Source organism: Falco peregrinus, chromosome 5, assembly GCF_023634155.1.
Source record: "Falco peregrinus isolate bFalPer1 chromosome 5, bFalPer1.pri, whole genome shotgun sequence".
Taxonomy (NCBI): Eukaryota; Metazoa; Chordata; class Aves; order Falconiformes; family Falconidae; genus Falco; species Falco peregrinus.
Window position 1 is genome coordinate 43005239 of NC_073725.1, and position 21500 is coordinate 43026738.

Consider the following 21500-nt stretch of genomic DNA (forward strand, 5'->3'; position numbering starts at 1 on the left):
TAGTCACTCCTGAATTTTTTGAGGCTTTAATGCATGGCCATAATTTTGCTTTGCATTTAATTCATAATTGTGTTTCCCTTGGTACTTCAAGCACAGATGAGTTACAGAGAATCGCTCATCCCAGCCAGCACCTTGAGAGCTGGACACCTCACTACCAAGATTTCTGCTATTGCTTTTCAAAATAAGAAAGTATTGTGTGTGGTATTACTTACTTGTAGAAGTATCTTATCCTCCCTTTCATATCCTAGCACAGCATTTAGCTTTGAGACTTTGCAGGAGTGAATTCCACATGCCTTTATTTTTGTGCAAATAAAAAATTCTTATGGTTTTAGCATTTCTATCAATTACAATAAAATCAGTGTTGTTGCATAGTAGTCTGTTGTACTATAGGACAGCATAAAAAAAAGTAGTGGCTTTTCAGATTGTAATTTAATGGTGGTTTTACTTATCTATCTTTTCCTTTTACCAAGTTAGTGATACTACTTCTGCAGACTTCATGTATACCACGGAGCGGATCCATATAATGGCAACCTCCAATGACTCAGTTGCTAGTCTTGCTCCGCCTATATTATCCAACATATTTTAAATGCACATGCTTGTCTTGAGGTAGCTTTTTCTAATGAAGAGTTACGATTTTAACAATGTGTGAGTCTTACTACAGCTTTGAGAAACTGCTATTCCAGATTAGCTCCCTATTAAATGTTGGTATTCTTACTCATAAAGGCATCCTGTTGGATGAATGTTATAGATCCCCTTATATTTTATGAGCTTAAAAGTGTGTCTGTTTAAATCTTTTTTTTTTGTTTTTTTTTTGTTTTTTTTGGCTAATATTTTAACATTTCTTTCAATCATCATAAAATTTCTCTAGTAGCCAGAATGAAGATAATACTGCGATTTAGGTTGTGTATCATTGATCCACCAACGTTGTATTCCTGGGGAAATTAATTCCTTTTATTCCTAACTGTACACTTGTTAAAACCACTTACTAAATAATTAAACATGCACTATATTATCTACATTCCTAGCTTCAGATTCAAGAAGGCATCTTCTCATTCAGATGTTCTCTTACAGTTTCATAAATAATAATCCAAATTATCCAAAATTCCTATTTGACAGTAGTTATTCCTGTGGAACTCGTAGATCAGAGGTCCTCAAACTACGGCCCACGGGCCAGATACGTCCCCCAGGGTCCTCAATCCGGCCCCCCGGTATTTACAGAACCCCCCGCACCACCCCCACCACCCCCCGCTGGGGGTTGGGGGGGGAAACCAAGCAGCCGCAGATGGCTGCCTGCCACTGCATCCGCGCGCCAGCCCCCTGGTTAAAAAGTTTGAGGACCCTTGTCCTAGAGTAATTTCATGTGGGGCCATACATAACAGTGACCTGTTCTCCAAAAATGGTGAATAAATAATAAAGGAAAAAGCAAATAGTTCTGCTTTACGGACCTCTGCAAAAAAAAGCAAATGAAAATCCCTGTATGTATAGTCGTTATCTTTAATTTCATATAGATGAAATTCAGTTATTTCGACTATCTTGTGCTTTTGTATAATTGTAAGGGGTTTTTAGTTATCCAAAGATATCCATTCCTTCTGGACCTATCATAATATGTTTATGATGCAGATCGCATGAGCTCTGTGCAGTGGAACATATATAAGCAGTGGACTGTAGCCATATTTAAAAGATTTTATTGAGTTCAGAGAAGTGGGGGAGTTTTAGAAGTAGTATTTTTTATTTAAATATAGAATTGAATATAATGGAATAAGAAAAATAGATTATTACAGAGCTGTAAAAATGGTTGCAGTGGGTAGGATCAGATCAGAAGAAATCCTTGGTGTCCACCAAGGGGAAACATCAAGGGCAAACAAAAGCAGCTCTCTCGTATGAGGGGAAAAGACTGTGAAGCTGAAAAAAGTAAAAGATGTTGAAATGGGTGGATATAAAAGCCAGGGAGAGTCATGAAGTCTGTGAAGGAAGGTTTCTGCTTAAGTACTGTAGCATTTGAATAATTTGCAAGGTATAATTATTTTAATGTATTTCTGAATATTACCACAATTCTTCATTGCCATAATAACATAGTACAGTGATTAACTGCAGGGAAGAATTACATAAAATGGCTTAGCTGCAAATTAAAAATAATAACAGAATGATCCCAAATATAATAAGTTCTTAGAATATGACTTTTTTTTTTTTTTTTTTATCTGTAGAAATTTAATAATGACTGGTGGATAGGACGGTTGGTAAAAGAAGGCTGTGAAATAGGATTCATACCAAGCCCAGTCAAACTAGAAAACATGAGGCTGCAGCATGAACAAAAGGCAAAACAAGGAAAATTCTACTCCAGGTAATAACAACAAATCATTAAAAAAGTAGCATTGACTGTAACAGGACTTGGAAGTTAATGCTGTGTATGCTACAGTTCTGTTTAATTATTGTAATTGGCAGCTAGAAACATTTTAATCTGTGAAGTAATGCCTATTTATGTAATTAATGTCATTGCCACTTGAGAGAGAAAGTAGATATTTAGATAGGTGGTCTGTGGCAGCCTACAATCATTATTATTCCATTTTATTTTTATAAAATATTTTCAAATATACATTGCAGCTAGTACATTTACTATGTGCAAACGATTTTTTTTTAACTTTAAAATCAGTCTCTAAATTCTTTAGCATTTGTTACTTGTTTTCATGGTCTTACAATTTCTAAACACTTTAAAAGCTGATTTTAGAAATTGCAGCAAATGTTAAGATTAATTTATTTGTAAACTGAAGCCAGTGCCTGTTAGTTAGCTCTTAGGGAAAAAAATGTTTTGATCTTCTCAAATTCATTTTCTGCAAATAAAGCTTTTAAGAATACTGCATTTTATGATGGAAGTTTCATGTCAGGTAGTCTGTTGTCTCTGTCTGCAGCCATCATTACATAAACACAAAGATTCAGTACCTGAATGTATTGAACGATATTGTAAGGTGATAATAATGTCATCTATACTGTAGAGTTTTAAATAAAGTAGTTTTCACTGTACAGTTCTTAATAAGGTAGTTTTCCAGACATCAACACATGTGGAAGTAAATGCCACTTACTTCCCTTTGGGTATACAGGAAATAAGTATTTCCACTACGTCTTGAGTGGGATGGACCTGGTAGTGAGAAAACAGCTGGGAAACATTTGGGAAGCCAGAAGGGCTTTCCTACTTCGGTAGGAAGGGCAGTAGTGTTTGAAAAGCTATGCTAGGAGGAGACCAGGATTCTGCAGTGCTCAGCCACATTCACCACCTGTGAAATGTCTTTCCCAGGAGTATGCTGTACTCAGCAGGAGGGTGTCAGGTTCCTTATATCTCTCCTGATGCTTCTGATACAGCCATATCTGACCCAGTGATTTGGTCCCTTTCCCAATTGTGAAGGCTTGCATTCTGCAGAACTCCTCACTGGAGATAATACTGTCCTATGTCACAAACGCATTTACTTAGTACTTTATTAATATTTTAAGTTGGAGGAAGTTGAAACTAGTACTACCACATTAATTATTTGAAGAGTGAAATAGCCTCTCTTACATTCTTTTCATTGCTTTTCTCGTTATGGTAACTTAAATAAAATTACTAAAAATACTGTTTCATTTTCACAACTTGCGTAGGTTTTCACAAAGCAGAACTTGACAAAACACTAGACTGCTTTGTCTTTGTTTGAGATGCTTTTTTTTTTCCTAAGTCCTACCTTGTATTGAGGTAGCAAAATAATTTGTACTTTAATTAAATTGAAAAGATGTTAGGTAAACACACTGGCATTTTCCTTAGGGAGCTATCAATAACTCTTCTGCTAAAGGAAATAGATTCACTCACTGACTTAAGAATTGGTCTTAGTAATGGATAGTAATATTAATAATAGTGTATCAGTAGCCACATTAATAATTGGATCTCATTAACATCACAAGGTAGTGAGAGCAGAATGAAGCTGCACAGCAGAACAAGGAGCATGATTGATGTTTGCAGTTCCTCAGCCCTCGAAATGTACATACATTTTGTGTAAGATGTATATTTTATACCACTGCCAGAAATACTGTTTGTCTCTTGGCTAAGCAGCTCATTTTGAAGGCAGGTAATAAATAACCTAGAGTAAATACTGAGAAAGCTATGAAACTTCAAACTAATGTGTTGCTTTACTCCAGTAAATCAGGAGGAAACTCTTCATCCAGTTTGGGTGACATCGTTCCTAGTTCCAGAAAATCGACGCCTCCATCATCTGGTGAGTAGGTCATGAACCCTTTGGTTTACAGACTCATGCACCTAATCTGTTAAAATTCATATGCATTTAGTCCTGTTTTTCTTATTCCTTGTGCTTCATAGGTGTAAGGTTGGGTGGTTGTGTTGCCTATAAGGCTGCTTTGGGTAGGTCTGCAGTAATGGAGTCAATGCCAGCAAGTTAGGCAATGATAGGGCTGTTAGCAATGCATAAAATTCCCTCTCTGCTCTTACCACAGTGTTTTACAGCAAAGACATAATAAAATGATGAGACTGCATTGCAGTAGGACAGTTAGAGGTTTGGTCTGGTCTGAGCACTCCTGCTGAACAAGAAATACCTTCTGGTACAGGAGAAAAAACGGCAATAAGAATAAAAATTCCCAAGAGGTTTCTGCAGTACCATCAAGAACACCATTATTTTACAACAGGAACCTTTAGTTTCACAATCCTGATAATGAGGATGTTCTTCCCATAATTCTAGCATACTGGATTTTTTTTGCCTTCTGTAACAAATTTTTCACAAATACTGTTTTGTATTTAGAGCATCAACAGACAGATTGAACTTTAGTTAGGTTGGATTCAAGAGGTATGAAGCAAATACATCACGAGTTGGTGGAGGAAATTGGCATTAGCTCCTTCAAAAAAGCATAGCAGAAGATTAAAAAAAGAATCTACTCAATTCAGCTGCTGCATTGCTGGATGTTTTATCTTTTCCTGAGAGAGAAAATTTACATTTTGAATGCTCAAAATCAGAAAATAATAATGTTGCTAGTACCTTGTCTACTGAGGCAGAGGCATGTATTTTGCAATCATACAAGTTTATGTGGAGCCTAGTCTACAGAGCAGGCATCTTATATGACCCTGAAGGTTTTTAAGTATTTACATGGGCATTAAGAGAGAGACAGAGTAGTTAATCAAGTTGTGGCGGTAGCTTCATTTGATTAAATTGATTGAAAAATCTGGCTTTCTTGGGAAACCACCAATTTGTTTGTAACAACCAAATTTATTACAATTGCAGGTTTTTTTTATCAAAATTCTACTCAAGTTCCCTACCTCTCTTGTTCTTTGAAAAATACATCTTTAGTTTACTATCTGTGTCCATCACAAGTCTGTAGAACACACCTTAATCTTTCATTTTACAATGGCTTTAAACTGTCACATTTACTGTTACGGCCCACTTTTTCTACAACTGTATTTTTGCAGTAAAAGTGTCCATGGACATATTTTGTATTTTTCTAGTTAGAGCATCTGAAATGCTATAATATTCTTTTGTATCCTAGAAATACTTGGAGATCAGTACGTACTAAATTTCTAGAATGTTGCACAGAATTAAGAGGTAAGAGAACAGACAGCATACTTAGGTTAACAACTGACTGATTGCTAGCCATGCTAGCATGCTAGCATTCATTGCATGAATTGTTTCTTCAGACAGTAGTTTTCAGGAACATGGTTTTCTGGAGAAAGAAGGAAATTTGATGAAGTTTATTCAGATACACTGAAAATCTGAAGAATATTTAGGAATAGTGCATATTAGCTTATTCTGTGATGTTAAGATTTTGGGTCTGCCGTATTATTTTTTTTTGCTTAAGACATCCCAAGAAGGATGAAAGAGGCAGAGTTTGTGACTAACACAAGAACTTAAGTGAGTTTGAGGTAGAGTTCAACAGTTACTCCCAGGCCTCCTCTTTTTGAAAATATAATAAATGACAAATACATAAATTATTTAATGAGTTGAAGAGGTTTGTTTTTTGACTTTGAGTCAGGGATTTCTTTTCAATATAAAATAGTGTCACAAAAATAAAACCAACAAGATTAAGAACTGGTGAAGAACAAATTAAAAGGAGGCTCATAGCCATTTAAATAATACTATATTGATATAGTAATCAATCCATATAGTCCTCATGGACCACCAAACAGGATGAAGATAATGGTGAAGACTACTTTGGAAAGAAACCCCAATGAACTGAAGATAATTAATAGTAAAAGAATTATCATGGAAGATGTTGCATAGTGTGAAGACTCAGAATGAAAAAAGGAGATATTGATGTCTATCTGATCAAATGCTGCATTTCTTTTTTACAGGAAAATCTTAACAACCTTAATTTTTCTTTACTGATTATTTTTGTTGAATATAAAACCTAAGGGGTTTTAACATGCCTTATTGTGAGTGATTTATAGCATCTGTGCTGGCCTGTATTCAAGAAAAGATAATACGTTCTTTTTATACTTATGAAGAGGGTGAAGGAACAGTGTTGCTAGAAGAAAATGTTATGTGATTTCTGTGGCTGTTTTTAGGAGCAGGAGTACAGAAACAGGGTGGGGATCTACTCACAGGCATTCCTGGCAAGAGCAGGCTCAAAGGCACGGTTCTGTAACTCAAGGATTAGCCATGTTAGATCTGTGGCTAATTCAAATGGGAACATATACTTCACTCAAAGGAAGAGATCACTGTCCCAAATGTCTCTTTAAATCAGTAGCTGCACGTAGGCTTGACAGAAATACTTACTTGTTGTTTAGCAGCACATGCCACTGTATTAGTTGATGTCCCACTCATCAAGCAGCTGAAAGGTCACTCAGGTGGTTTCATAATAGTTCGCGATGATTAATTATGGCTTTGGATAAATTCCATGCAAACTATAAAGTTTGCAGATCTTAGAATTAGATTCAGTTTGACACAATGGCACAGCAAGGTAAGGGTGTGTTACCAGAGTGTGTCAGGAGGTGGGTAAAGATCTTTTACACACGAGGGTGATGTACAGCATGTTTGTGGATCACTTTTGTGTACATACTTGCTTTTTGAAGACAAATTTTATTGCATATTTTAATACATTACGTAAGATCAGGGTTGAGCATTGTAAACAGGAAAGCTTTTTTGGTTGATTGGTTTGGTTTTGTTTCAGATGTAGTTAGCAGGTACCTGTCGGACACAACGTTCAGGGTAACATGGCTTTGCATTTTGTAAATGTATTTGTTTCTGAGTCCATGGTGATTATTGCTTAAACTGTTGTTACTTGCTCAAGGAGGTAAAGATTTTATATTTATGGTATAAGCATTGTATATTCTATTAGGGTAGAAGTTGAACAGCTGTGGTTTATTGTCTTCACTTCCATTTTGCCCTACCTACATCCTCACTTTTTGTAACAGGTTTCAGGTCTCTGAGACAAGCTGGGATCAATCTCTTTTCTTACGCTACTCACTGTTTTTAGTTTCGGTATTAGTAGGTCTGATTTTATTATTTCTAATAAATATATCTTTCAACTACTGTGCATTTTTAGTTAAAACGTTTAAAAATGCCAACTGTAGTCCACCTGAGATAAACGCAGATACTATTGTACCAGTATCAGGCTGATTTTGTCTTCAAAAGTGATTTTTCTTCTGTTTCTTGATTTCCTATAGACATGCTAGTGACATTTCAAATTTCAGTTGATAACACCCACTTTGAATTAGTGTTTATTGCTATAAAATAACTCAAATGTTGTTGGCCAAGTTCTGTTGTTTATGTTGGTGAAAATCTTACCTATTCCAGTGAACTGTTTTGGATTTACACTGGTGTAACAAGAACAAACTTGGCAATTGCTCTCTTTTGTAATTATCTGTATGTCTGGTGTAGCAGAGTAAAAGAGGGTCAGAGGAAAATATTATAGTGGCTGTTACAGATTGCCTTCTGTCTTCTAATCCTAATGTACTGCACCTGTAAATTTTTCCCTTTGTTTTATTGTGTTTTGTACTCATGGTTGACTTTTCAGGGTTTTTTTTTTTCTTTATTTATTACTCTGGACAGTTTTATTTCTCTTTACCTGTTAGTTCCTTTTTAACCTATCTTTCCCTGTCATCTGATAATTCTGAATTGTTTGTCTGTATATAGCTATAGACATAGATGCCACTGGCTTAGATGCAGAAGAAAATGATATTCCAGCAAACCATCGCTCCCCCAAACCCAGTGCAAACAGTGTAACATCACCCCACTCCAAAGAGAAAAGAATGCCCTTCTTTAAGAAGGTAACACCGACTTCCAAGCTCCCATCTGTCCACCTGCTCACCTGCACTGCGTCACATTTCTAGTCCTGTTAACTGTCTGCGTCCTTTGACAAGCCAATAACATGCATGCTTTGTTGTTCTTTGTTTCTTTTCCATGCTGCTGTAGCTAAGCAGAAGCAGAAATCGGTAAGTGTGTATCAACATGTCCTGTGTTTATCCTGCCACTGGCATCATTAGCATTATTACCCCAGATTAACAATGCAGCTGTTACAGAATTAAGGAAGAAATGTATCGAGCTGTTAGTGGATTCAGTACAGGAAAACAAACACTCCCAGGTTCAGCATGTCGGTTAAACTCGGCTACAGTACTTCCCTTTTTGATGGAATAATAGGACACATTTAGGCCTTCTAAAAGTCTGAGAAATTTCTAACAAATCCATGTAATTCACCTCTCTAGTGCATACTTATTCTTTCCATCTCTATCTTTCTCAAGTGGTTTTTTGTTTCCTTATAACTCAGTCTATTGAAATCATTATTGGAATCTAATCAGATACTCAGATTGTGCTTAGAAAACAGATAGTCAAAACTGTTGTATTTTTAATTTAGTCAGTAGTTAAACTTCTAATTCACTAGATGCAAAATAGGTGGACAAGACCAGTGAAAAAATGCATACTTGTTTTGACAGTTTACTTTGAGTTTCTCCTGTTGTCATGTATAAATTATCAGCCAAATGTTCTTGCCATCCATCAGTCAGACTTTTTTAGTATCTCAGCTATTCGAAATGGTACTGGTGGTTCCCAGGAGAGCCAATGTCTTTCCATGGATAACCCAGATAACTACAGAATTATGCAATTGGCATCCTGTTACAGCAAACTGCAATAAGTTTCTAGGTTCTTTGCTGGAATAAATCATCAAGACATTAGGTTGCAGTCAAACTATGCAGTAGAATACCACATTACTACTTTTTTTAAAAAAATAAATATCTTTAGTCTTCTTAGCTCTTACTTACATGTTTTTAACCACACAGTTAAATCTACAGGTAACAACAGACTGTTACAGTGCTTACAAACAGTGCCAAGTGACACTATTGCCCATGCTGTGGGTGCTCTCACATTTAGTAAATACATGTTTTTCTTTTTCTCTTTTTTTCTTGAACTCTTTTAAATAATACAGGATCCTTCTCATTTCCAAAGTCACCAGTATTTGCTTCATTCGGGTCTGTTAAGTACAATGTCATTCACAGCCCACTATGGAAATCAATAGCAGTTTCTTGCTTCTGAGTAATTTCTTACTTAATCATATTTATAACCAAAAATAAATGGTAAGAAGGAATAATACACGTTGACATGTATCGGATGCTATCTACATAAGCATCTTTCGAAGATGCAGCTTCTAGATGAACCACCTTGGACCATCGTGGTGGCTAGTCCCATCTCTCCATTCTGTGGGGCCTCTTTTCTTCCATATCAGAATAATTGCTGATTATAGTAGGTTTTTTAATACTGACCTTTACATTAGATACTGGATGGGCATCCTAAACTAATGTATATAGTTAAACCACTGAGCAAAAGCTGTATGCTCAAAACTGTGCTAGTCTTTATTCCAAGTTCGTGTTTGAGCTTGAATCTGCAAGTGAAAGCTGTATAGTTCAGTGCTAGTCCCTTAGAAAATACTAGATTCTCTAATGCTAAATTAAAGAACTTGAATACTTCAGTCAGATAGCTTTTACTCGGTTCTCTGCTGACAGCTTCATTACTTCAAGCTGTAAAGATTAGACAAAAAAATGCCTGTTTCGACAGAACAGGTTTTAAAAATACCCCATATTCCATCAAATAAGGAAATTTCTATGCTTTCCCTAATTTTCAAATAGCTGGGTAACTTCTGGCGTGAATACCTTTGGTTGAGTCAGCCACATTAAGACAAAGATCTGTTAGATCAGGATGTTCATGCTTATAAGCACTTACACATCTGTAATGATTTTTTTCTTAAGATCTGTCTCTTAATAGGCTTATCAGGTTATTAGTAATACTAGCAAGAACAGTGGAGGGCTGCATTTTGATACTGGCACAGCATAATTGCAGGGTTTTGCTTTGAAATGTGTTGAGTCAGATTCTGCACTATGTAAAAGAAATTCACATGCTTATGATGCCTTGGGCACTGCTATTCATTCTTATGTTACTAATTATCTGGTGAAACTACAGGTAACAAAAAATAGGATAAATTATGTTGAAAAACATTCACAAAAATGTTTTCCTTGTTTTAGACTGCTTTAGACTGCTGCTTGTGTAGCATTTTGTGCTGTTACTGTATTAATGTATGTCTTTGTGTTTTTGTGTTTCCAAATGTATATACTTACTTTAATGTTATTGTGAAACACCTTGGGATACATTGAGTACTGAAACAAGGAGCAATGACTGTATTCTGTGACCTTGACTGATGTATTTATACTGTGCAGACCTTTGAAGAACAGATCTGGCATACCTTTTTCCATATCACCTACATGTTCCTGGGTTTGGATTTCAATCATTTTTCCCAAGACAAAGATAAACCAGCCCCTCTCTTACAAACAAGAACTCTTCCTGATAACACTCATTCTTGGTGATACATATTGAATAGCCATTTATTAAAGAACCCAGTTTAATTTGTTTCTATTTTATTCTGCTAACAATATTGACATTTTTGCAAACTTTGGAAGCAGGCAGTCTTTCTGTCTTCATATTTTAAAATACGTTTTATAAACTGTGCAAGAGACATCAGTAAGTAGTTTGGTGAATAATGTACTAACCGAATCCATTCTTGGGTGGTGACAGGAACTTCCCAAAGTGGAAAGATTGCTATCCCAAGCTCTGTTTATGAAAAATTTCTAGAAATACTAGCTTGATCAGTCATTATTTTCATTTCATTTGCAAGTGAATTGCAGATGCAAATGTGGAAGTCGGGTTATGAGTGCTCCTATGGGAATTTGCAGTGGTGTCACAATGTTTTGTCAAGCAGTGGGCAGATCTGAGCATAAAAAGAGATGTGTTATGCTTTTCCCATCCCTTTTTGTTTTATTTTTCACTTCCATAATTTTTCTACATAAAATTTTGGTGGGAAACAGATGTCACAGCTCTAGAGTTGATCATTTCAAATCATTAACTGTTGGAAATAACCTTTTTAATTTAGTAGTTAGGAATTGTGGAGTGGGACATGTGAATGTCTCCAGAGTAACAGTTTTGTAGCTATCCAGGGCAAATACGAAAACGGCAGGAAAACCAAAAGTCAGAGAAAAGCTTTTTCAAAAGAAATTCCTGAACCTGGTATGTCGTTATCTTTTACTACCAGTGTTCAGGAAAAGTTAATGAATCCATGATTCCTGTGTTGGTGACATCACTGGAAATTCAGAGTTCCTAATGTAGTAAGTAATGTGTAACACTTTCTCTAGGTGCTATGATGCTGAAAGCTTTTTCTGTTTTGTAGACAGAGCACATCCCTCCTTATGATGTAGTGCCTTCTATGCGACCAGTAGTTTTAGTGGGGCCTTCTCTGAAGGGATATGAGGTAAGTGATTGTTGAAAATGGTTTCATTTGCCAAAGCTGTTGCGCTTCATTTGTATTTGAGTGTTCAAAGGTAGTTAAGCTGCAGAACACAATTTATATCATAGACAGAAATCTAGACAGTTTTTAGTTCTACTAGATGGCTGCTTATTTGTATTGTAGTTTGTATCAGAATTAGGATAAAGAACAAACTATATTCCAGTCAACTGTTCAGGTATGACTTGCTGGCAACTTTATTACATATTATTATTAGCATCGAGTATTATGAGTTTATGTGTTTATTAATTTGTTGTTTGTTTGCTTCTAGGTAACAGATATGATGCAAAAAGCATTATTCGATTTTTTAAAACATAGATTCGAAGGGCGGTAAGTACCTTGCAATGCAAATCTACCGGAATTCAGGTCCTGTGTAGGTACTACCAGATTTTTAAGAAATAATGACATAATTTTTGTAGAAAATTAGGAACAGCAGCCAATTCCTTTATCAGTGGGCTGTAGCGTGGTTTTTAAATTTCCTCAGCAGAGCACACAGGCTGTGTTGCCGTGGGATGTGTTCAGGGACATGTATTTGTTGAGAGTGGAAAAAGGATGTCATCTTGATGACTGTGACATTCACGCTCTAAATTGCTAGATATTTATCTACAGATGTAATAAATATATACTCTTAGAAAGTTTAGAGTATTTTTCAAGTGATACCTCATCAGTGCTTCCTGGGTTCTGTACAAGCTGACGAGGGGCACTGTTCCTCCTCAGCTCTAGTTCCTTACAGCGGCATCTAACTTGGGAAGAGTGATAGGAGATTCAGACTGTCCAATGTATATGATTGTCAAACTCTTGATCCCCCAAGAATGGGAGCTTGGTTTGACAGCAGTGCTGGACTCTATAATAGGAAGTCTCAAAAAGACTTCTGGGGGGTGGGGCAGTCCCCCACCTTGCTGAAATATGGTCGCCTTTGGTAGCAGACAGGCTACACTTTGCTGGGTTTTCATCTGAGTGCTGTTGCAGCCGATCCCCCCCAGTGTACTAGGCGAGGTCCAACCTGGTTGATATTTGGCCCTCCAGGTATTAGTATAGTACAAATGTCAAATGATAATCTGACTCTAAAAGCAGTGGCATGTTCTGTAATTCAGACATCATGGACCAGAGTTGTAAGGTATGTTCTCCACATGTGATTATATTGCTACTAGATTGAGCCTCAGATTAATACGTGCTAGTGGGTTGACATTTGGGGGGAAAAACTGAGAAAACAGGAAGGTCTTGTTACAATATCTGTAACTTGAGTTACTGTTCTATTTCATTTGGAGGTGGGCAGAGCAGGAACACTATTCTATCTGCCCTGGTGCTGTCAGACTTTCAAGAGGGAGCCTGACATTTTCTGTCAATAGCTTCAGCTCTTTAAAATACCAGACATTGCGGTCTAAGCTGTGGTATTTTCTCAGTCAGAATGGTGTTGTTGATACCTAACCACTTAGCAGTCCCTCATTGTATTAGTCAGGGTTTTCAAATCTTACATATGTACCTTCAGAATTGGAAGGTACCAAAATAGTGAGTGTTGCAAGCAGAAAAAAAAAAGTTACTGTGTCTTTCTGTCTTGAAGTATTTTAAAGCATATCTAATTTTCAATTGTAGATCCAATTGTGGTAGGGTGAATTCACAAATACTCTCAATGCAATTGATGTCTATGGTAGCGGATTTGAAGCATCCTAAACTTCAGTAGCAATCTGAATTTGTACTCAAGGTCCTCAACGAGTTTGTGCAGGAGGTTCTTAGATCCATGCTGCTGCTTTCACTGCCATGCTGCTGTCCCCACTCTCATTGCAATTGTTTCACTACGTAAACATACATACCCTTTGTTTCAAGAGCAGACTTGTTCTTCCTGCTGTCACATACTTCAGAAGACATTAAAATGACCTTAAAAAGACTAAAAAAACCAACAAACTTAAAGTTAAAAATAGTATTTTTAGACTGATAAATCTAGCTTTATTCAATATACCATGATTGTATTTGAAAAATACAATTTTTCAAATTCCCAAAAAGGAAAAAAAATATTTTATATTCTGTGTAGGAAGGAAGACTGGCAGGAATAACAAAACAAAACTCAAAATGTTGTAAAAGTTTGTAGTGTTCATCAATTAGCAAATAAAGATAACTATTGAGTACCCCAAATTACATGTTGGATTTCATTTTAAGACTAATGGCATTATCTGCAAGGGGCTGTGCCAGAAATCACAATCTTTGGTTATGTTTTTAGCTTTAGTTAAATCATGCCTGTTTTCAAAATGATGTTACTAATCAGTATTGTACAAATAATTTTGTTTTTCCATATTAACTTCTGGCTTTGTTACATTTTGTAGGGTTTTAGATAAACATATACACATGTTGAGCTCATTGGGAAATGACCTCTTTGATTACATTTCAGCTGAACAGCATCTGACTGTGCTTGCTAGGAAGGAGCCCTCCCTGTTCTTAGCAAATCCATTTCCTGCTTTTAAATTGCATGTAAAATCATGCAAAGAAGAACAAGGGGATATCGTCAATCTGATTTAACTTTCAGCACTGGAAAAATGTGACCCCTAAACCTCAGTACACCAGAGAATTTGAAAAGTAATTTATCCAAAGGGTGCATTTTGACTCTGTAAAGCAAAACAAACTGAGTTAACTGTTTTCCTAGGAAGAATATGCAAAGGTTATGTAGCAGGTCAGTGCAAACAACTGGAAGTAACCACTTGTTTCTTTGCTCATCTTTTCTCATAAACACAAAATTGAGCCTGCCGGATACACAGCCCAGGGTTTTCATTTGCACACTTCTGTGTGCTGTCCCCATTTTTAGGTGACCAGCCTATACTACTGGATCTTTCTGGAAAATTATAGGTCACTCTTGCTCTGTGAAAAAACATATGTTAAACTAAACATTAAACATAGTTATATGGCTGTACTAGTTTCCTGCTAAGCCTTACCTTTACCTGTTAAGTCTGCATATCCCTTTATGTCTTATACATATGGCTAAAGTAAGCCAGGTTATCATTTGGTACCTTTCGACAAATTAATCAAAATTAGAGAAAGGAGAAACCAGCTGATTCATACTGGGAATACTGGTGCAAAGTCTAACCACATCAGGCCTGTAGCTCCCAGAGAAGTCCCATCTTTTGCAGCACATCTCTGATCTCTTTCTGCCTTGCTTCTTCCCAGACACTTGTCGCTTTGCAGTCAGTGGTCATACTGCATGTTGGTACTGTGAGAAAGGGGGATGTCTTACCAGTAGTTCTTGCAACAGTATTAGTTAAATAAAATCTCTTCTCTGTTCACAGTGTACAGAGCATACTGTGCTGCTGAGAAGAACTTCTTTTCCTGTAGTCTTAGCCATCTTCTACTGTTAAATGAATCTCTTTTTCTCCCCACATCCCTGCAAGATAAATAACATTCTGTTTTATTTTACTGTATTTTATTTTTGCAGTATATCAATTACACGAGTCACAGCAGACATCTCACTTGCCAAACGTTCAGTATTAAACAATCCCAGTAAGCATGCGATAATAGAGCGATCTAACACAAGATCAAGCTTAGGTAAGTACCTATAATGATGCTGTCTCCAGATTGGCTGTAAAGTCTATACTACTCTCAATTCATATGTGTAAGCTAAAAATAGCCTTCTCTCTGCTGTGAGAAAATCTCGATTGCCATAATTCAGAAATCCTGGCACTAGAAATCATTCTAAAATCGCTACCAGGTAAACTTCATATACTGCTGATTTTGGTTTATCCTGCATATGTTCAGTTTTCAGATTTTGCTCGTTGTCTCAGAGGGGAGAAGTAGCCATCCTTAAGGTAAATAAAATATGAAGGGGTGTTCCTCAGGTTAAATAGAATTGATGGTTTCAGAATTCCTGAAATTATATGACTATTATTGATACTATGTATTATCTTTGATAATATTACTAGTAGTGAGAGCTACTGATACTAGACCTGAAAAAAATTATTGAAGTGCACATTTCCTGAATTATGTATCAGTTTAATGCTGAGGTTAGTACAAAAAAAAGGATAGAAAAGGGGACACTTTTAAAAACCTATATGGCTAGATTCATAGCATACATATCTGTCATCTTGCATGAGTCTTTTTGTACTGAAGCTTGTCCAGTTGTATGAATAATAAAACATTTATTGGCCAGGAAGAAAAACAAGCTTAGCTGGGAAGATGTAAGTAAATGTCACCATCTACAGTACAGGTGGCTACACTGGAGCTTGTTATCCCAAGGTGTCCTTAGATTAAACAGGTAAAGGTGGTCACTTTGGAGTATCTGCTCATGTGGCCTGGCCTCAGCCTTTCCTCCAGCACAAGGTGTTATATCTGAGACTCCCCTGACACTGCTGGCTCATTCCCTGTGCAGAGACACCTGGAGGTAGCCAAGATGAATCCTGCCAGGAGTCTGTGTACTTGTGTTAGGGCATTTAGCTGAGTTACGGGACACCCATGTTTAAGTCCCTGCTCAAGTACAAAAAAGGAGGAACTTGAACTCAAATGTCCTAGATCACAGGTGGATGCTCCAGCCAGATTTCTGTCTTCACAAGGCTGCAGATTTCTCTTAGTAGCCTTTGAGAGAGCTTGGTTTCCCCTCAACACAGCATTGTATCTTGGAATCTTGCAAATTTTGTGGAACAGGAAAGGAGTCGCATTCATCTTACTAAATGGGTTCTGTATCAGCTTTATAACAAAATTTCTGAGTGTGTCTGTACTTTGACCGAATATTTAACATTTTGCTTATATACCTGTCCTTATAATGAGCTTCTCTGCCTTACAAAGTTTGACATCCCTTTCTTGAAAATTTGCTTCTTAAAACTCTTCCTTTCAGCTGTGTGGAGGCTGTGAATCTTTACTTGCAAGTAGTCTGATAGCTTCCAAGTATGTCTTATTTTAAGTGTTTTCAAATATGAAAACACAATGTACTGTAACAACGTAATGAATATCTTTACAGACAAGAATATGTGAATTTCAGTCTTGTCACCAAAGTCAGTTTAATAATCTAATGAAAAAGTGTCACTTCTTTTGAATGGAACTGAGAATTGGTAATAAGGATGGAGGTCACCCAGTTGTGGAACAAGCAGAATCGTAGATTCATAGAATGTTTTGAGTTGGAAGGGACCTTAAAGATCACCTAGTTCCAACCCCCCTGCCATGGACAGGGACACCTTCCACTGCATCAGGTTGCTCAAAGCCCCATCCAGCCTGGCCTTGTCCAGGGATGGGGCATCCACAGCTTCTCTGGGCAACCTGTGCAGTGCCTCACCACCATCGTGGTGATTAATTTGCCAACCTGAGCATCAAAACATGTGTGGTTGTGTGCAATACTGCACAAATATATGCAGCAGTAAAAAGCATACCATCTATTACTCATGCTAAAATATTTCCATATATGCAAAACAGCTATCAAAAAAATGTATACAGAAAAAATATTATAAAAAATAAATGCAACCCAATGTTGTACACCTTTATCTTGTGGAGAACCTTACCCTTAAGAATATCAGCATCTTTTATTGGGTAAAGGTATTTTTTTTATAGAGGTATTTAAGATGGAAGTTCTGACAGAACCTCCTTTGGAGACACCCAGAACATGACAGTGGTTAGGTATATATGTAGGTATGTGGGTGGAAGATAGGTATGTCTTTATAGTTTTTGTAACAGGGCTGTTATGTAGCAGGGCATCTTAGGTAATAATATCAGGTTTTCAGTTGCTTATAATTGTTCTAAAAATTACCTAATCTACAAAATCATTTTGAATTATTTTGGGAAATATTAGTTACAGCAACTAGGTCATTTTAACAATTAAGTTAGGGCAAAAATTAATTTTACCAATGTTAAAATATTCTCAAAACCTTTTCTTTCAGAAGCTATAATACTCCCATGCTTCTAATAATCTAGCAGGGGGGTGAAATTTGGTAGTGAATTGGACAGTGTTATCAGTTGTGTTATTCTGGGCATTTTAAATGAAAATAACAAGTAAACTTGTCCAAATTATTAGAAGCTGCTGTTAACACATGCCAAGCCTTGCATCTGAATTACATAAAGACTCAGCTCTCCCTGGGCAAGGTCCAGCAATGATGCTGAGCAGAACCTGACCCTAGCAGATTGGATCAGGGCAGCCAAGCAGACCTAAAGGGGAAAGGTGCTCTTCTTTCAGCTTTCAAACCCTTTTTTGTGGCACAGCATGGAGGATGGAGTAAAAAGTTGTTTATTTTGAAGCTGTTCAACTGGAGGAACAAGTGGCTTGGCTAAAGCAGAAAGGCAAGTAGTGCAAATCCGTTATGGAAAAGGTCGGCGTTACAGAGCAGGAGCTGGGATAGTTGAACTCACTGGTGAAGTACCTCAGGTCGTCCAGAGATGGGGTTAACCATGGGAGGACAAAAGCCAGCCAGGAAGGAAGTTAGGGGAGGGAAACAATATGGTAGCGCAGTGGTTTGGGAGGAAAACTGAGATAAAATAAAACAACCTTGAGTCAGAAAAGGAAACTGCTTTTGCAAGGTGATGGGAAAACCCTTGTGCAAGGCAAAAGAGAGGAAGTACAAGGAGTGTTAGAGCCTGTTCCCCTGCTTGCCTTCAATGTACTGCAAGGTAGAAATAAAGTCAGAATCGGAAAACATCATTGTAGTGTGCTGGTAGGTGGCCTATTCTAGCAATGGTTCACAAGGAGGATGCCAACATACCACTGCTGTGAGTACGTAGTTGGCTCGGGGAGCAGAGATGAGTGGCAATATCACACCATATAGCAGAATTTTATTTTTTAGTTTGTATGATGTTTGCTATAAGTTAAAAAAAAATGCTATTAAAAGAATATTATTGGGTTTACAAACTCATGTTGCACAAAATAAAGCTTAGTAAGTAATAGTAAGAAGGTTATCTGTGCAACTTCTTAGTATCTGTAGGTTACGTATGCTGTGATTCAGTCTTGGGTCATGTGTTTGCAGACTGCTCTTCCACTGGTCCTGTCTTAGGTTTTTTGAAAAATGCAGGAACTAATGTGGGGAATTGGAATTGTTCAGTGAATTGCTGTTCCACTTGCTATGAAACTTGTACAATGTATGAGGCAAGAAACTTCAGGAAGGCAAATGAAGTTCTCTAAAAGCACAGTAGGACATTTTCAATTGCAATTTGGGAGGAGCAGGACAGGAAATAGTGGTTTGACCAAAACTTTTTGTGGCAGTAAATTAGTCAGTTTCAACAGAAAAGATTTCTGATCCAAGACTGAATTCATTATCATAATGAGGAAACTCCTTCATCATCCATCTTCCAGGCTCCTCCAAGGAGCTCATACCCCAGTAATTAAAACCACATTTGGTAATAATTGTAATTATTATTTTATTTATATATAATTATTAAAATAATAATAAAGTAAAATAAAACCCACACATTTGGGATGTAGGGCACACAGAGTCAAGCTCCTGCTGTATCTGGTTTGGAACAGGGATCTGAATTTCAGTCTTAAGCATGCTGAGCACTGGTTGATCACTGTTGGTTCAGCAGATGTTGATTCTCTGTTGAATAAAGGGATAGCCCCAGTGCGGGAGGGGGGTCTGCTACCTACAGCCCTATAGTCTGTAAGCTACAGCACTGCAGCATGATGTGCCATGAGCTTCTCTTCTGAATCACAGCAGCCTGCACACCTCACTCAGGGCCAACAAGTAGCCCCTTTGCACCAGTGAGGGCTTGATGCTGGAGATGACACCCAGTAAAGCTCACCAAGGGAGTGCAGAGCGTGCCATGCCTGTAACGTGGTGACTGCCCATGCCTGGAGCCTGGGCCGGTGCCAGTGGAGGATGGAGGCACCGAGGGAAGGAGCATCCCCTTGTTCCCCTTCCTGCCCAGCCCCTCTGCACTGCCTCCCTCCCTGCCACCAGCAGTCCTGGCTCACCAAGTCACAGGTGAGGTGCACTGCTGAGGGATGGAAAGAGAGACTCTTTTTTTTTTACTGAATTAATTGAAGAACTCAGTGGCTCTTCAAAAGTAAAAAGTGGCTTTTGCTGCTTCTGATACAAAATTCCTGTATACTCTCTGACTAGTTGTTTACAGGCTTTATAAAGAAGGCTATTTTTTCCCCAGTGTTTTCTGCCTGTCTCAAGTATGATTTTTGGAAGTATTGAGTATTGTGGCTAAAACTGAGATTCAGACTTTGAACCTGTCAAACAATAATGTATGTCATCAAAATCAGCATGTTGCATGATGATGCACTGATTTGGAAAATGCAGATGGAAACCTGGCAGTACTTTATGGACTACTGGAGCTACTGTTGGGTACCTTGTGAAATATCAGCCTTAGGGCTCCTCATTCAACAGAAATCCTCTTATTTTAGGCTCTCCTCTTCACAGGCATTTAACTGGGGAGCTATTCTTTTCATTCCCAGCATAGCTCAAAGAGTTTTTCCCTTCTCTCAGATCAGTACTGATATCATGTACTGACAGTACAGAGCAGCATCAGGAGTTTCCTGAGTCTTAATACTGACTTGTAAAAGAAGCTTCAAGGTTATGTTCTGTTTTGGAAGAAAAAATCTGCAGAAACCAGGATTTCCTGTAGGATGGCTTCCATTTTTCTAGTCTGATTGTAATTTGGTAGAATCATAGCATGGTTTGGGTTGGAAGGGACCTTAAAGATGACCTAGTTCCAACCCCCCTGCCATGGGCAGGGACACCTTCCACCAGACCAGGTTGCTCAAAGCCCCATCCAGCCTGGCCTTGAACACTTCCAGGGATGGGGCATCCACAGCTTCTCTGGGCAACCTGTGCCAGTGCCTCACCACTCTCATAGTGAAGAATTTCTTCCTAATATCCAACATAAACCTACCCTCTTCCAGCTCAAAGCCATTGCCCCCGTCCTATCGCTACATCGATAGCCTTGCAAAAAGTCCCTCTCCAGCTGTCTTGTAGGCTGCTTTTAGGTACTGGAAAGCTGCTGTAAGGTCTCCCCAGAGCCTTCTCTTCAGGCTGAACAACCCCAACTCTTTCAGCCTCTTTCATGAGAGGTGCTCCAGCCCTCTGATCATCTTTGTGGCCCTCCTCTGGACCCACTCCAACAGGTCCATGGCCTCTTTACGTGGGGGGGCCCAGAGGGAGAGAATTGCCTCCCTCAGCCTGCTGGTAATGCTTCTTTTGATGCCATTCCAGAATACGGTTGGCTTTTTGGGCTGCCAGTGCACATTGTTGGGTCATGTTGAGCTTCTCATCCACCAACACCAAGTCCTTCTCCTCAGGGCTTCTCTCAGTCTCTGCCCAGCCTGTATTTGTGCTTGGGATTGCCCCATCCCACATACAGGACCTTACACTTGGCCTTGTTGAACTTCATGAGGTTCGCTTGGGCCCACCTCTCAAGCCTTGTCAGGGTCCCTGTGGGTGGCATCCCTTCCCTCCAGCATGTCGACTGCACCACACAGCCTGGTGTCAGCAGCAAAGTCGGAGGCTACAGCCAATCCTGCCATCCATGTTGCCAACAAAGATGTTAAACAGCATTGGTCTTAATAACAACCCCTGAGGAATGCAATTTACAATGATAATTATTATGCTAATTACTATGGTAATTACTCTGAAGTATCAGACACTACATTCGGAAAATGAACCCCCAAAAAAGTAGTGGTAACTTGTGATTATTTTTTGTGATTCGGTTTTCTATCTGGAAAATACAAGTAATTCCAGCTCTTTATTACATCAGTGAAATGCCACCACAGAAAGTTCCATAAAATTACCAACAAATAATTTATTCATTCTGTTCTGTTTTCA

The 21500-nt window shown here is 38.0% G+C and overlaps 1 protein-coding gene across 13 annotated transcripts in view; it reads left to right on the top strand.

The window, feature by feature from the left end:
• The window catches only part of CACNB2 (calcium voltage-gated channel auxiliary subunit beta 2), a 255339-nt gene that overhangs the window by 215661 nt on the left and 18178 nt on the right, over positions 1-21500 (top strand). For 10 of the 13 annotated variants that reach the window (XR_008747383.1, XM_055805219.1, XM_055805220.1 and 7 more), the window contains 6 exons: positions 2205-2341; positions 4159-4235; positions 8097-8230; positions 11668-11748; positions 12053-12111; positions 15200-15309. Coding sequence is in view for 12 of the 13 variants with exons in the window: in XM_055805219.1 (XP_055661194.1) it covers positions 2205-2341; positions 4159-4235; positions 8097-8230; positions 11668-11748; positions 12053-12111; positions 15200-15309 (598 nt within the window). In the remaining variant the exon portion in view is untranslated. Of the gene's footprint in view, positions 1-2204; positions 2342-4158; positions 4236-8096; positions 8231-8375; positions 8396-11667; positions 11749-12052; positions 12112-15199; positions 15310-21500 lie in introns of all 13 variants that reach the window. The other 3 variants (XM_055805213.1, XM_055805214.1, XM_055805218.1) reach the window with 1 other exon arrangement.